The following is a 16,764-nucleotide window of genomic DNA, read 5'->3' as shown; positions in this document are numbered from 1 at the left end:
ACACAGGCAGAGGGAGAAGCAGGGTCCATGCAAAGAGCCCAGTGTGGGACTTGATCCCGGGACTCTGGGATCACGACCTGAGCCAAAGGCAGATGCTCAACCACTGAGCCACCCGGGCGTCCCCATCATGGGATTATTTTGAAGAATGTATGAGTCAGTAGATGTAAAACTCTGAAAAAAATTCTGGCACAGTTAAGTGCTCAGTTCGCATTCGCGACCATCCCTGTGACAATCTTTATGTAGCTTTTGTATAAAATACCAAGTAGCCCAAGGCACCTAAGCATCCCACTTTATAAATATTGATATCCGTATAATCAATAGTTTTGAATGCTTGGCACAGGCAGGGGGACGGTGTGGTACGATTTGCATTGTGCCAGTGGCAGTTGGAGCAGGGGGCGCAGGGGGCAGTGTGTGAAATTGGTGCTTCTAGGGCACCGTGGGAGGAGGGTCTGGTCTGGCATCTTCCCCTTCAGTGAGGACACTGTGCTGAGTCATCCATCCTGGGATCCAGACCTCCCTGGTGAGCATCCTGCCTTTTCTACGCACGATGCACTGACATCGACTCTATTTGTAGGGGTGAGCAAGGTAAACGATAGTGCGGTTGTGTCACAGGCATCCCCACCACGGCGGGCTCTGTCCCCCGACCCCGGGCTCCGATGAGTGGGGAAAAGCGGACATGAGCGAACTTCCCAGATGTGTTCCTCTAGGGCTGTCAGCTGATACCGGTCACTACGTGCCCACTGTCCCAAGCCCGAGGGATGGATGCACCGCCTGCCTAGGAGCCAGCGTGAGAGGGACAGATACGGAGGCAAGTGACAGGGATTGAAAGAAGCGCCCTGTGCTCTGGGCCGTCCGTCCGTGGTGGCCGGAGCTACTTCCTGGAAACGGTGGGCTTGTGTTTGGTTAGGTCATCGGACGGGGAGCGGCACGTGCTGGGGACGAGGGGTGACCATTTGCAGTGAGGGCCACCTGGGGGGCTCCGGGGGTTGGGCGTCCAACTCTTGTTTTCTGCTCAGGTCAATCTTGGGATTGTGAGCTCGAGCCCCACGTCGGGCTTCTCACAGGGCGTGCAGCCTGCTTCAGATTTTCTCTCTCCCTCCCTCTGCCACTTCCCCCCACTCAATGCACTTTCTCTCTTCTTGCTCTAAAATAAAAAACAAAAAAATACGGACAGTGCGGATGGGGTTGGTAAGAGTACAGTGTGTGCCTCGAGGTGACAGGCAGGAGATCCGGTTAAGAAAGCTGATAAATTGGGACAAGGCTGGCTTTGCAGCGAGCCCAGATGGTCTCCTGTGGCCTCCGCGCAGATTGGGCCACAGATCACCACTTCCACAACTGCTGTAGTGCCTGGGCTCAGAGAGGGAGGAGGGAGAAGCAGAGACACGGACCCCCGGGAAGGAGCTGAGATGCCTGCAGGGTTTGTGCAGGACCTGTCCATCCGCCTGGCCGTGCCCAGCTCCAGAGCCAGCTGCCCCGTCCCCCCCAGGAGCCACCGCGAGCCCTGTGCTGCTGTGACACCTGCCCCACACAGGAGCCTGCTCCACACGGGGCGGGCATGGACCACGGGGAGAGAGCTCGTCACAAGGTGCCTGGGGACCATGCAGAGTCGCCTTGTGCCAGCTTGCACCACTGGAGGACCCGGGCCACGCAGACGCTGGCGGGTAGCACCCACCAAACCATGACCCCAGGGGTCACCAGAAACGTTGACTTTCCCAGCCCTGCGACAGAATGCCAGCGTCGAGTCGGGAAAATGATAGGAAGGGCCTCTGCCAGGAACGAAGCAAGCAGCAGCGGCCACATAGGTGGCACCTGGGCCGCCGAGCCTCACGCAGCAGACGGAAGGTGACCCAGGACCCCGGGGCTCAGCAGACACAACTCGGTGTTTCGTGTTCCACGTGCACGTTTATTTCTTTCAAAGACCGTTCCCGTGGCGGCCACATCTTCCACAGTTTGGTATAGGAGCGGGATCTGTGTTTAAAGTGCTACCAAGCAATATGATCGCTGTCCGGCACGTTCGTCACCACACCTGATCGTCACGCCAGACCTGCCCATGTACCCGGGAAACCCTTCCTTTCATTAAAAAAAAAAACAAAAAAACGTAGCTTTGAGGTGACATTGGGAGGGAAGGAAGGGAAGGGAGGGAAACCCTACAAGGCTAATCCATCAGTGGGAAGCCAGGTGACCTGAGCGGGTCGAGGTTTTCCTGATGCCCCCTCCCACGTACAACAGGGATGCTGAAAGGAAGGGCCCGGAGGGGACCTGAGTTTGCCTTGCAAGAACACAGCGGCGCCAGTGTGTCTGTGCCACTTTGGTAGTGGGGCCTGAGCAGGTGCAGGGCAGCGGACAGAGGGCCTGGCACCGAGCCCACGCCCATGCGAGACCCGCGTCGCACCCAGCGGCCCCCAGCCTGTGCTCTGAGCTGTCAAGACCGGGAGCTGTGGGCCTATTCCCGGGAAAAGCCCTGCAACTGGTGGCAGCGACATAAGTTGTCACTTTCTGCTGGAGAAGAAAATCTGCAACTCTCTTCTATAGACGCAGCTGGTAAAACCCATCAAAACCCTAAACAGGCACCAAATTCGTGACTGGTGGGCAAGGAGCTATGGGGGGGTGGGATCAAGGGCCGGCTTGCAGCTTACGCTTGAGAGTTGATTTAAATAAAGTGCTCTGCCTAAACCTCCTTCTTCACAGCGGGTTTCCAACGGGACAAGGAGGGACAAGGAGATCAGTGCTTTTATTGCTACATTAATGACACACACACACCCTTGAAGCTCCCTCAACTTTCTCTGCAAAGAATCCAGGCATGTCCTTGAACACAGAGCTCGCAACCGCCCACGTGAGGCCCGGTCCCAGCCGCCAGACACACGCTCCTATGAGCGTTCGGGAGACCTCACTTTGCAACACCGCCCTGCAAAAGTATCGTGACGGCGAAACAAAAAAAGCCCCGCAGCCACTCACACGCAGGGAAAGGCAAGGGAACGAGGTGATCTGCAGGCTGGCGTGCGTGGCATCTGGTGGATCGTGACGTGTCCTTGCCACGGAGACCCCCACCGCGCAGGCACCGGTCGGGGTCAACGGCCAGGAGGGCGGCACTCGCAGGATCCGCAGGCCCGTGGTCTCTTGGTGCCGCGTGCACGCACCCTTCATGCTCGGCTCGTGAGCTCCCTGCTACGTCCCTGTCCGCTGACTTCAGAAAAGGCCCCCAGATGGAGAAAACGTGTGTGTGCATCTTGAGGAGGGGCTCTGGGATCCTACGCAAAGCTCCGGTACGGAGCTGCCGACGTGTGCCTGACAGATGCACAGAAACATGATCTTGACGCCCTCCGGCTCTCACACGCGGGACGCTCAGCCCACCTGCCGCTTGCACGGGACCGGACGAGGCCTCAGGTCATCGGGAAATTGAGACAGCAACAGCCCTTGACCAAAGCACCCAGCAGGGAGCAAAAGGCTCACGGGCCCGTCGGAAATGGGAATGGCGGAGACATTATGATTTTTTTTTTTTTTTTTTGAGAGCGAGAGCTCCCAAGTAAAACCCTGATATCATCACATTGAATAAATCGAGTTGATCCAAATGTCACAGTCAAGCAAAAGACTGTGCTGAGAATTAGTCCTGCTCAGGTGCCTGAAATTCTGACGCCCCACGTCCCCTTAGAATTAATTCTCCAGTGTCCCAAGGGCAGCAATCCTCCCGGTAAAACAGGAGTGACCAGATGTGTTCCAAAAAAAGACTAGTAGTGACTACGAACCCGCAGGGACTGACGTGGTTATTAGATGTCGGAATGCCCGGTGCAGTGTCACACGGACGAAACTCAGGACGTCCACCGTAAAAACCCGTTTTTAAGGAATTACCATCACATGGTAATGGTAGGGTTCTGGGGGTGGTAATGGGGGGTTCTGTTTGCACGAAGGTTTTTGTTTGGCAGTGGCTCCACGGCCCCCGAAATAGATAATTTAAGGGTCGACAAACACGCTTGTGGGAAGGAGCTCCCCGGATTCCGTGTCCGTGATAGAAGTCAGGCTTCATAACGGGCTTTCAAATCTTCCTGGAAAAAAGTGAATCTTGGTAAAGCATCAAAACTTTTCACACGAATGACCACGGCCCTCGAGGCGGGGCCTCCGGGCGGCACGGGCACACACGGAGAGGCGGGCGGACCAGGCACGTGGTGTGAAGGGCACGCGGATGGGCATGCAGCGGGCCACGTTTTTCTTTTTCCTGTCCCCGCGGGCAAGCAAGGCAAGGACACCCCAAGACGTGTCAAGCCCTGTCTACAGCAGAATTCTCAAGAGCCCCCCTAAAGGAGTGTGATGCAAAGCTTGGCCCATCCCTAAGGCTCACACCTCGTACCTGAGACCTCCAGACCTCCGCTAATTTTCTCTTTTGTCCTCAGTGTACTTTGTTTTGGCCGCTTGCAACGTTTGGCAAACCAGCCGTGTCCTAAAGAAAACCCATGTGTGCGTGTGTGTGCGTGCGTGTGCATGGTCGCCGTGCTGGGCTGTCACTTACTGCTCCTAGCTGTACTCGGGAGGCCCCCTGCACACTTGAGTATGCCAGCGGGGGGTGGGGGGGAAAAAGCCCCGTGTCGATGGCTCCACTGGGATCATGAGGCGCTTCTGATGCTGTAGAGAAAAATGTAAAAAGCACAGAGGAAGTGACAGAGCTCCCACTTGCAAACAGGCTCAAAGCAAACGTACGGAGCGCTCCGCGTAGTGTGCACAGCATAGATTTAGTGTTTGCATACGGTTTCAAGTTATATGGCTAATGTCGAAGGCAACCATCGTCCTACCTCAGTCACACCGTCTCCGTTACCACCATAATTTCTCCATCGACCCCAAATCCTGTCTGTGTCCCACCTCTCTGTACTCAGAGCCAGCTGCACCCCTATTCCGAGCAGCCGGTGAGGACAGGTGACCCACCCATTGCGTTCACAGCGACAGCACAGAGGGACACCCACCCCCGCCTTGCGACACGGTCCAGGCCTGGACCCACGGTAACAGGTGTCCGAGCGCTGGGTGGGTCCCATCGAGTCCCCCAAACCTCCCCCATCGCAGTCCGTCACGGGATGTTCTTTAGTTCATAACGTAAATCTTTTTCTAACATTTGACTTGAGCTCTGAGATGTGAGCACAGCCCACGGGGCAGCGCCTTCGGGTCTCCTTTGGCATCGGGTGGCAAAGCGGCCTTTGTCAGTTTTCTCTGGGGGGAACCTCCTGGCCCGAGACTCAGGTTCTCATTCCCCTCTAGGAGATGAACTTGTCGGGGGAACCCCAGCTAGGGCCGGCGGGCCGGCGGGCGGCTAGGTGGGCCCGCGCCTTCCAGCGTCCGGGTGCAGCAGGCCGCCGGCCTCGTGGTCCACCGGGGCCCCGTTCACGGCGCTCTTGCTTCTGTGCCTGGAGAGCAGCTTCCTGTTCAGGATCCTGGTGAGCGTCACCCCCTTCCTCCGGGCTCCCTCCGGCTGCTGCAGGAACACGAGGTCATTGTGCGACTGGCTCATGCCAGGGTCCTTCTGCTGATGCCGCCGGCGGAAGAACAGCTTCGCGCCTTTCCTTAAAATGCCTCCTGCAAGAGGAAAGTACAGGGGGGCTGGTCAGGTGGGCCGCGGAGGAAAACCCCGGGACCGTGAGGCCAAGGCAAAAAGACCCGGGGAAGTTTGGGGGCCTCTGCCAAGAGCAGTTTCTTACTTCACTGTGCTGTCACCCTGCCCACGGGCAAAAGCGGGGGGAATTGGGCCCGGACACCACACACCGGAGTTTTCAAAAGGACAAGACTTTGCCTGAGACGCAGAGAGCTGGAGAGCATCCCTGGGCAGAGAGCTCTATGGCTGACTTCCTAGTCGAGGCAGATGGCAACAGACTGTCCCCACCTCGGGTCCCCCACCGCCCCCGCACCCACACCCCTTCTTTGGAAAGGGCAGAAACGCTGAAGGGCTCTGTGCCCCAGGAAAGACGGTCGTGCTCTTAACACCCCAGCAGGGTCTGGGGGCCTTTCCAGCCAGCCTGGAGGTCGTTACGTTTGCGTGGGGGTGCTGCGGGCTTTGGAAGAAGGAAGTCTGACCATCTGGGTGAGGAGCTTTATGGCTATTTGACAATTCCTTATCGTCACCATAAGGCCAACAAATACTTCAGGAGCCAGGATCTACACAGGAGCCATCGTGTTTATTCAGAGGGGATAACGAAGAGCATCTGCTGGCTCTTCCGCACAAAACGCCTGCTGACGGTGGCGGGATTGGGCCCAGCCCTGTCTGTGTACCTCTGAACAATCAACACTGAAAAGCAGGGGCACCCGGGTGGCTCAGTGGTCGAGCGTCTGCCTTCAGCTCAGGGCGTGACCCCGGGGTCCTGGGATCGAGTCCCGCATCGGGCTCCCTGCATCCAGCCTGCTTCTCCCACTGCCTGTGTCTCTGCCTCTCTCTGTGTCTCTCATGAATAAATAAAATATTTTAAAAAAACTGAAAAGCAGCACACCCCATGATTTTAAGAGGCTGCTCACTGGACGGGGCACGGAGGATGAACTTCTCACGTGTTCTGTCCAGGCTCAGCTGCAGAGCAGAGCTCGAGCCCCGAGGCAGAGGCTGACTATCATCTGGTCAATGCTGCTGAAAAGATCCTTTTTTTTTTTTTTTTTTTAATTTTCTCTTTGGATATAATCAAATAGCCTATTCTGAAGAATCATGAGGATACGTGTACGGTTAGCTCGTGCGGAGAGGCCGTGTGCCGGGGTCTCCAGGACAGCGGGAAGGGGAGTGTAAACGTGTAGGTGGCTCTGCTCTGGCCACGGGGCTGCTGTGCCACTTCTGGGGGCCCTGACCATTCCCGGAGCTGTTCAAGTCCCCATGAGATGCGGCCTATGACGACGCCCATCACCACTAACAGCTGGATTTGACTGTGCAGTCTGGCCAGGGGGCTGGATGCAGCGGGACCCACCAGCTAAGTTCCCGGCGGATGGATGCCCTGGGCACAGTGAGGGGTCTCAGCCTGAAGGCCACCTCAGGTCACCGGGGCCGAGGAGGTGTTTCTGATCTACAGGAACCGGCTTTAGGTTAAGCTTGGGGTCCCTGAAGGGCAGATAAATGTGGGTTCTCACTAGAACAGAGGAGAGGAAGGCAGGGTCTATTTGGTTAACCTGAGGTGCTCTGACCCCATGCCCCAGTGTCCCCAGGGGGCTAGAAGCCCGAGGGGGGCAGACCGGCCTATCCCCGGGTCAGCTGGAGGCTCCAGGACCTGGAAGCCCAGCAGGAACAGGTGCTGTCCTGGAAGACCACATACCAGGTGGCCCTGCACCAAGAGTGGGTCTGGGGTCTGCGGTGTGAGCAGGGGTGGGGTGTGGGTTGGATCGTGCCCCTCCAGAATTCCTACGTTGGGGTCCTGAGCCCCAGTAGCTCAGAATGTGACCTTACTTTACAGACAGGGTCTTCACTGAGGTGATTCATCTACCTTGAATTAGGGCAGGCGCTGCACCAATATGACCGTGTTCTTATATGGGGGGGTCACGCTTTTACAAGCCAAGGAAAGTCAAGGATGCCGGCAAACACCAGAAACCTGGGGAGAGCATGGAGCAGATCCTCCATCCTCGCCGGCAGGAGGAACCAGCCCTGCCCACACCTTGACCTCGACCTTCTGGCCTCCAGAGCTGGGAGACCGTCTGTTTCCAGCACAAGGTGGTATGCAACGGGGCAGACCAGCCCGCCCTGCGGGGCTCAGCAGCTGGCTGTTGAGAAGCATGGGCTTGCACCAGATTCAGAGGGAAGCCAGAGCACAGAGAGAGGCAGGAGGTGGCTGTGCTCAAAATTCTCTAAAAAGGGAATCTGCATGTTTGCAAGCAAGCAACCGCACTTGGGGCGCCTGGGTAGCTCAGCCAGTTAAGTGTCTGACTCTTGGTTTCGGCTCAGGTCGTGATCTCAAGGTCGTGGGATCGAGCCCTGCGTCGGGCTCCATGCTCAGCAGGGCGTGTGCTGGAGAGTCTCTCTCCCTCTCTCCCTGCCCCTCCCCACTGACTAGCATGCATGCTCTCTTTAATTAAAAATTTAAAAAAAACTCTAAATGAAATTGACTTTAAAATGACTAAAATTCAAATTCTTGCCATATTCAGATTCAGAGGAACCATCAGGGACTTGCAGCCTGTGAGTTAAATCAGTGAAGTGGAAAGAGCTGTGTACCACACTGATTGAGACCATCCTGCCAGCTGTGGTCTGTCCCACAAGCTAAGGTCTGCTCCTGCACCCCACATGGATGGGGCCGGTCACGGGCTGTATTCTGTGCTTCCATCCCCACTGAGGCTCTCAGAACAGGGCTGCTGTTTTGTGAAACCTGACTGTTCAGCGTCCAAACCAGAAGCAGATGACGTCCTGTGTCCCCCCGGGTACCCATCATCCCAACGTCGCTGGAGAGATTCACCAAGCCTGGCATTCCCCTAACTTGACATGACTTGTCACAGCATATACAGGGACCGCCTGGGATGGAGGGGTCGTGGGAAAGGAGGGGCCGAGGTTTGCAAAATCTTAAAATCTTATAGATCTTAAATAGACCTTATATAGATCTTATAGATCTTAAAATCTATAGGCTGGAGCCCCGTGTACATCCCCCAGAGGCCCCTGACGGATATCAGATCCCTGGCAGTGATGCGCTCTGCTCCAATGTGGGTGCCAGGGCAGAAGGCCTATGCTCCCACGCCTGGCTCCCCTGGACACCTGAGGGATGCTGTGTGAGCCGGCAGGGGATGGGTCCCACCCCAGACAAGTGGCCAGCAGGTGTCCGTGGGCGGTCACCAGGGAGGCCTCCCGGGAGTGTGGTGGGCCTCAGCTCTCAGAGGCGTCACAGAGCCCAGCCCTGCACCGCCACACGGACGTGGACCGGCTTCACGGAACGACATAAATCTCGAGAGGCACACTGGTAGCGAGTGTAGGACAGGCTGCTTTAGTGACGCCAGCCCGTGCCAGACCCATCGAACGTGAAGAATGACGAGCATAAACGGAGGTCATCCACTCTCGGTTTTCTAAATAAAAACGTTAAGGTCTGTTTAAACTTGGGCACGAAGCACAGTTCCCTTTGGGGTAAATAGTGCCAGAAGAGCAAGGCCCCAGGGGTGACGTTGACTCCACCACCCCGCGGAGGACGGACAGGCAAGCACGCTCGCCCGTCAGCTGGGGAGTGACAGCATCTGGAGCTTTCTCGCCCCGAGACTGTGCTGCTCTGCCTTCTGTTCTGTGTCAATGTGGCCGGTGCGCCCAGCGATTCGGTCAAACGCTCCTGTGCCACGGGAAGGCACTCGGCAGGTGGTTAACACCTGCATCCGGCTCTCCCGGGCTAGAGCGCGCTACCTGGATGATGTGCATGGGCTTCGGCCCATCAGCTGGACGCCCGAAGAGCCAACGCAAAGGGCTCCCTCCCTCCGGGGGAAGAAATTCAGCCTCCGGCCCACCCCGCACACTTCAGACCATCAGACCCCATAATCGCCTGAGCACCCCTTGGTTCTGTTTCCCTGGAGGACCCTGGCTAAGGCAATAACCAACAGTTTTGTACATCCTCGTTGCCTCTGGGCCCCCAGAATCGGTCACCTCTGCTGATAGGGAAGTTTGCGCGGCCTGAGCAAGAGGAGCTGGAGCGGTGTGGGCTTTATAAAGCTCAGCTCCTTTATTCCAGACCACGTCCAGCCACTCCAACAGGCAGGAGCGAGACTCAGACCTCGCCCGCAATCTTAAAGACTCCTTAAGGTAAAATCTGGAGAGGAGATATATGAAATTTGAAACAAGTAGCCAAAATCTTACATGGGGGGATGGAGAAGAGGGAAAAAAAAAAAAAAACAACAAACAAACATCCTTCCCTGGTTCTAGCAAGGTTAAAAAAAAAAAAAATCAGAAATGGGCCAAAGGTTAAACAAATAGGGAGAGATTCAAAAATAATTATTCCAAATTAGAGCTTTGACACAGCAAGTATTTGCAAATTTATCCTCCTTTGTCTAACAGACGTGAGTGGCTCACCGGAGAATCCATCTCAGCCTCTGAGAGGTAGGGAGGAAGGAGCAAAAGTCCCCTCGCACATCGGAGGTTGCTGCCCTCGAACAGCTTGTGAACTCAGCTAAACCACAGCGAGCCCGTCTGCAAAAGTGAGTACTTGGTAGAACCAGAGCACGGCTAAGGGAAGCGGGTGTATGCACGGGGCGGCGTGCAGGGCATGTGTCCCCTGAGCTGGGGGGCAGCACCCCTGCACCCCCTGGTCGGGCGAAGGTGCTGCACTAACCCGCCTGGCACACGTCTAAGGAGAAACGCCAGGAAAACGGACACCATGGGCCGGTCGAGCTGGGAAGCGACAGGAGAGGAAGGGAAGGGGGACCAGCTTCCTGTTGTAACGGAACAGGCTTCGCTCAGGACAAGGCTGTACTCGATTTTGGGGGGGGGGGGGAAGAAAAAATAAGAAGACAGAAATGACTTACTGTGTAGGCAATTAATTCTGGTTGGCATAGCGATCCTCTTAAGCTAAAGGGAATGAGCACGATGGCGAGAAGGAAGAGGTCAGAGGTCAAAAGCAAAACATGCAGGAGCAAAACAAGAATGACAGACAGTGAGTCCCGAAGCATCACACCTGGCGCGCACGGGAGGTTACGGGGCAGGACACCTGGCAAGGCTTGGGGGTCGGGGTTTTAGTTCTGGGTTTTGGGGGTTTTTTTGTTTATTTTTTACTTTTTAATATTTTGCAAAGTCTCCATCATTATTTTTGTTCTTACCAACGTAAAGTACACCTAACACAGACCTTGCCGTCCTAACCATCTCGGAGCACACGGTCACGTGGAGTACGTTCCCGTTGCCCGGCAACCATGCGGACCCTCGGTGAAGCTAAAAATAAACCCGAATCTGGGGAATAGATTTCCTGCATTGGCTGCAGCATTTCCAACCAGCGAAACCCCAGGAGAACGGTAACCACGCGGGCAGTCTTGGGGACCCGTGCAAACTCCCTGCTGGGACGCCAGGTGCAGGTGGGTGGTTCTGGAGCCAAAAAAGAGCTTCGGTCTAAAAACGAGAGCGCGCTCCCTTGATCCCCAGTGTAGAACTGTTGCTGGAGCACATTTACCCTCTGGCCCCCATAACACATCATCGTCTGAGGTTCCGACAACATCTCGTGGAGACGCAGTGTCCAAATCGCTCAGAAAACACTGGAAGGGGGAAGCAAGTTTGAAAACACTGCCGGATACGCCCCTTTATGAATTCTCGGTCTGGGGCAGCCCCGATGGCCCAGCGGTTTGGCACCTGCCTTCAGCCCAGGGCATGATCCTGGAGACCCGGGATCGAGTCCCGCGTTGGGCTCCCTGCATGGAGCCTGCTTCTCCCTCTGCCTGTGACTCTGCCTCTCTCTCTGTCTTTCATGAATAAATAATAAAATCTTAAAAAGAAAAAAATTCTCGGTCTGTGCAGTGGTGCCATCGGGGTGGACGTCCAGCGCGGTCCCTGTGCCCCAGCACACCTGGAGGCGGCCCCAGTGCACCTGTCAGCACCTCGGTCCCCAAGAGTGCCCTTTTGGAAGGGTCCCGTTCGGGAAAGGAGAAGCGTGGCCATGGCACAGCAAGGATGGACGCCCATGGGAAAGAACTCTCCGGAAGGAAAAGCAGAGGAAGCAACAGACGAGGGAAGGGTGCTCTCTGGATGGATTTGGGGTCGGCGAGGCAGGGCCTCTCAGAGTGAACGCAGGAGGGCGGGTGTGGGGGAGGGGGCTGGGGTTCATGAGAAGAGGCAGCGGACTGTTGGCCATCGGGAGGAGGAAGGGAGAGGAGGGGGCACGCCGCCCTGCACCCCGTCTTCTACCCTGCCCAGCGCACACACTGCCTTCCATGCGGCTGGGGGAGCTCCCTGGGGCGGTGCTGGCCCTGAGACTGGGGGCGGGGGGCGCCCTGTGGACCCACAGCCAGGCCGCCTTTCCCATCACCCGGGCTGCGCCTTCTGAACGGGAGCGAGGGAGTCCCCCGGGCCGGGGCCAGCAGGCAGACGGGTCCCAAGGTCCCATCTCCATCACGCGGCCTGGAGATCGTGCCCTCTCCCTTCCTCTTTCCTCCTCCTGGCTTCCAGCGGGTCCCCATCTGTGCCTCCTCTGCTTCCGCAAGGGTGTGGTTCATGGGGACACACATGAAGCTGACAGGGAAGGGGGGACGGGGATGAGGGCAGGCCCCTACAGCAGGGCCCTCAGCTATGGGGCCACGGGCCATGGGCCACCGTGTGGCACACTGCGGGCCGGTGAGCTGCACCCCGGCCTCTACTGCCTGCTGCCAGCAGCACCCCAGCCCCCAGCTGTGGCAGCTGAAGCTGTCCTAGGACACTGGCAGGGTCCCCTGGGGGGCGTGGGGGGGGGACACAATCACCCAGTTCCAGAACCACTGGGCTGTGGCGGCAGGAGCAGAGCAGGAGGGCAGCCTACCAAGGCTCCCGACCTCAGGACTGAGTGCTGAGGTCTCCTAAAGTCTGCGTTCTCGGGGGACAGGGGAGGGGGGCGGAGGGGGGGGGCTGAGGACTTAGCACTGAGCTGCACCCACGACTCCCAGCTGGGGTCAGGCGCCTGCATTCCGTTTCCCATCCTGTCTCTGCACTGGGATCTCCGGGTCCCTGCCTGGAGGTGGGCGCATCCTCGCTCGTGGAGGAGCTGAGGTGCAGGAGGCTTGACGCCCCCCCGCCCCCCGCTCTAGAACTGACCTCGAGCCCCCAGACTGCATTCCCGCAGAACGCGTCTTTAGGTCCCGGTCATGCCAAAGCACCAAGGACAACTGCGCGCGTTGACAAAATCCACAAACTTAAGGCACCGACTCGGCGCTAACGGAAAACAAGGGATGGTCCCGACGACGCGACTACTCCTCACCACACACATACTAAGCTAATCGGTTCATTTTCTGGGGGAACTTCTCTGCCCTGGGGCCCCGGCGGGTCTGCGCGCTGAGGTCTGGCCAGGTTTGGGGTGGAGGGAAGACTGAGGCAGAAGGAGCAGAGGTGCCGATCTCCACGGCTCGGGGAGGCCCGGTCTCTGCGGGTTTTGTGCGGAGTCTCTTGGGCCCCAGCATGGGTGTCATATGCTGCTCGGTGACCCCCCCCCCAAATGTTCTGGAGAGTTCTATTCCTGGAGCAGGGGTGGAGCAGGGAAGAAGGGGTGCTCTGGGCATGACCTCAAACTGCCCCCCTGCCCGCTGGCTCCAGGGGGGCCCGACCCTGCCCCACGAGTGTGTGCGCTGGCTGGGGCGAGGTGCTGGGGGAGGTGGGTGTGCAGAGGAGCAGGGCAGGAAAGCAGGTGATGGGAGCTAACGTTAGCTTAGACCCTGGCAAGACAGGAGAGCTATGGGGTGGGCCGGCGCGCGGGGGGCGGGGGCGCAGGTACCTTTATGCTTCTTGGTGGCGCCTGGCTCCGACACGCTCAGGGAGCTCTCAGACAGCTCGTCCCCATCAGGGTCCAGTGGGGCCTGGCTGCCCCACGCTGACGCCTGTGACTCCTTGTCCAAGTCCCAGGAGTCCAGCTCGCTCTCCTGGGGCTCCTGGGGCTCCTGGGGCTCTGGGGCCAGCGGAGCCGAGGCCTCTTCCTCCTCGGGTGGCGCAGAGGCTGCAGCTGCGCCCAGAAAGGACGGGGTGTCCTCCTGGCGGGCGCTGTCCAGGGAGGCCGAGTAGTCCAGCATCATGGCAGCAGCATTGTCCTGAGATAGTGAGGTCTGTCCCAGGACGAGAGAAAAAAGTCAGCATGAGAGATGGTGGCAAGGACACGCGGGAGGAGGAGCGGGTGTGGAAAAGCCTGGAAGGCTCTGTGCCAACACCCTGACGATTCCAAAGCATCGGAAGACGCCAGTTCACGGTTTTCCAAAGAGGCACAGCCGTTTCTCAAAGGGACTGACAGGCAGCCCGTGCCGGTCTCCCCCATCACCTACCCTCAGGGCGGAGGGTCGGGGCCCCCTCCCTGGCTGCCAGGGACGCCTGAGTTCACAGGTGGAGGGGCGAGACACCCCCTCCCTGCAAACACCCTTCCCCAGCAGGGGCGCCCGGCAGGGAGGGCGAGACTTCCTTCTAAGTGGCGGACGGCGCTCGGGCGGGTGGGCACGGGGGGGACAGAGAACGGGCTACAGGTTCAGTTCACTTTTAACACTTTCAACAGCCCTTGCTACGGGAGTTTGCTTTCTGCAGGCGTGCGTGCTGTGGCCTAAAATCCTGCGTGTGACCTCTCTGTGCGGGTGCTACCCTTGGCCCGGCAGCTGGCTGGCTGGGGTGGGGGGGGTGGAAAGTGACCACAAGGGGCCCCCACCCCATTCCCAGGGGGGTCTGCTTCCTGCCAATGGCACTTGGCTGGCTGAGCGCCCACAGACTCAAGACGGGGCGACCTGAGCACGTGTAAAACAGGCACCGTGGTGGGTTGGATGCATGAAATGAAAAGGTCCTCGGGTTCCTAGTGACTCCAAGATACAGCCCTAGAGAAGGCAGAGAGGACGCGGTCAGGGACCCCACCCCATGCCGTCGCCGCCCTGCTGGCCGCCGCCGGACGTGCAGGGGCAGCACCTGGCCGCAGGTCTGCCGGGACCAGAGCTTCGGCCACCGGGAACCTGGCTACCATGGCAACACCACGCAACGCCTCTGGCCCCTCCTGCCCCCCCCGTGCCCCACCGAGGCATGAGCTACATGCTGCTCCCCTCCCACAGCCTCCAAGAACCAGCCTGCCCTGTGTTGAGAAAGTCGTCACCTCCTCACCCCCCACAGTGACATCCCTTGCTGGCATCCTCCTCTTTCATTCTGAAATGGGAATCACACCAGTTAAGGGACCAGCATGTGGCCCCTGGGCCCTAGGGGCCGGCCTCTCTGGCAGCCTGGCCCGCGTGCACCCACCACGGGCTCTGCACCCACATCGCAGAACAAGAGAAGGGGACGTCTTAAAACAATCCACGCGTCACGTCTCTGACTGCAAGAGGCACAGGCCTCCACTGCAAGAACAACTAAAAGGGTCTGGAAACGCGTAGCGTGGAAAGGGAAAGCGCCCCACGGTCGACGTGCGAGAGGGTGTTCCATCCCCCAATGGGAACCTTGCGTCACGCCAGTCCCTCCCTTTGCACGGCCTCCCCCCGTGTGATTTCCGCAGCCCCTCAACAGCCAGAGCACCCCGGCCAGAAGCCTGCAAGCGTCCTCCCGGACGGGGTGGGCCACACAAGCACAATGTCGTGGCGACCCGCGTGCCGGGCGGGCAAACGGCACCTGCCCTTTGCAGGGAGCTGTCGGGGCGTCACCAGGGCTCGGGAGGACCCGGCCCCCCGGGACGCAGGGCCGTACCTTGGAGATCCCTGATATGATGATGGTGCTCTTCTTGCGCGGCGACTTGACCTTCAGCTTTGAGGACTCGCTGAGCTGGCGGATGGCGACTTCCGCCACGGGGTCCGAGCCATTGAGCACCAGCAGCTCTGCGGGAGGAAGGGGGCGCTGAGCTCGCCGCACACGCTGCACACCCCCCCGCACCCCACCCCGGGGACCTCCAGGGCTGATGGGAACCATCCCCAGCCGGGGGTGGCCGCCCGGGGTGGGGGTGGGGGGTGTGCAAATCTCTTCCGTCAAGGGCCAGAGAGCGAGTGGGTCAAGCTTCGTGGGCCTGCGGGACGAGGGTGGGCCCTGATGAGATGTACGAACGGGAACAGGGCCAGCTCTGGCTCACAGACCACCCCTGGTCTGCCGCTGCTTCTGGATGGTTCCATGCGCTCACGGATGTATACCTGGGTTTCTGCACTTTCCTATATGCCGACATCTCCTTCATCTCCATCAACCTCCATAGAGTTGATGACAAACAACCGAAGCAGGTAGGCCAACAAGCAAAAAGGCCCCTGACCTTCTACAAGAGTTCGAACTCCGGAGAGCAATGAGGTTATTGCTTTTCCGTCCCGATGGCGGCCCAACACGATGTGTTCAGAGAAGCCAGGTCACGAAGGCGGCTCCTTCCCATTGTCAGTGCCGCACAGCTGGCCAACATCTCAGGGAGGCTCAACCCCCGGCAGGTGCCGTGCAAAGGGCCGCGGGCATACCGCCGCGTGCAGCCCTCCCCAGGCCCTAGGAGGCGGGTGCCCTGTTTATCCCCATCTGAGTCACGGGGAAGGTCAGGGGGCACAGCATGGCCAAGGTGCCACACCGGGTCTGTGACCCCAAGCTGATGCCTGTGACGTCACCGCGGGAGCTCCTGCCGAGGCACAGCCAAACCACGATGCTCTCAGTGGGGCAGGGGGTTAACAGGAGCGTCTCCCTTCTCGGTTTTGATGCCCGGGTGGCTCAGCGGTTAAGCACCTGCCTTCGGCTCAGTGTGTGATCCCAGGGTCCCGGGATCAAGTCCCACATCGGGCTCCCTGCATGGAGCCTGCTTCTCCCCCTGCCTATGTCTCTGCCTCTCTCTCTCTGTCTCTCATGAATAAATAAATAAATAAATAAAATAAAAAGTAAAAAAATAAAGGGTTCAAGTGAAGGTGCCCCTGCAGTCCAAGGCCACGGGGCGCCTGCCAGGGGCAGGTAAAGCGAGCAGGAACGCCAGCCAGAGGAGGGACACGACCTGCACCCAGGAAGCTGCAGTTGAGGGAGCCCTGCGGTTTCCAGAGAACCCTGACCACTCCCACGGGGAGAAGCAGTGTCGCCATCACCAGGCTGAGCGAGTACGAAGTCGTCCTAAGACAGCACCTGTCAAGTGACAGCTTCCAGCTCCCCGCTCCACCCACCACCCCACCATCCTCTCCTCCTGGTCCCGTCCTTGACACTGGCGAGATCAGAAACGGGGCTGAGGGGACAGGGAGAGGGTGAGCCCG

At 58.6% G+C, this 16,764-nt stretch overlaps 1 protein-coding gene across 1 annotated transcript in view; it reads right to left on the bottom strand.

Annotated features, from left to right (window-relative positions):
- Positions 1 to 1,882: 1,882 nt before the first annotated feature.
- Positions 1,883 to 16,764, bottom strand: part of C2CD2 (C2 calcium dependent domain containing 2) — a 57,803-nt gene continuing 42,921 nt past the window's right edge. The window contains exons 12-14 of the mRNA XM_072739957.1: positions 15,260 to 15,387; positions 13,338 to 13,662; positions 1,883 to 5,553 (exon numbers count right to left, since the gene is read on the bottom strand). Coding sequence (XP_072596058.1) covers positions 5,291 to 5,553; positions 13,338 to 13,662; positions 15,260 to 15,387 — 716 coding nt within the window. The 3' untranslated portion in view covers positions 1,883 to 5,290. The remainder of the gene's footprint in view (positions 5,554 to 13,337; positions 13,663 to 15,259; positions 15,388 to 16,764) is intronic.

The sequence above is a fragment of the Vulpes vulpes genome, chromosome 15 (genome assembly GCF_048418805.1).
Source record: "Vulpes vulpes isolate BD-2025 chromosome 15, VulVul3, whole genome shotgun sequence".
Lineage (NCBI taxonomy): Eukaryota > Metazoa > Chordata > Mammalia > Carnivora > Canidae > Vulpes > Vulpes vulpes.
Note: the sequence above shows the minus strand (reverse complement) of the source record. Positions and strands in the feature narration are given on the sequence as shown.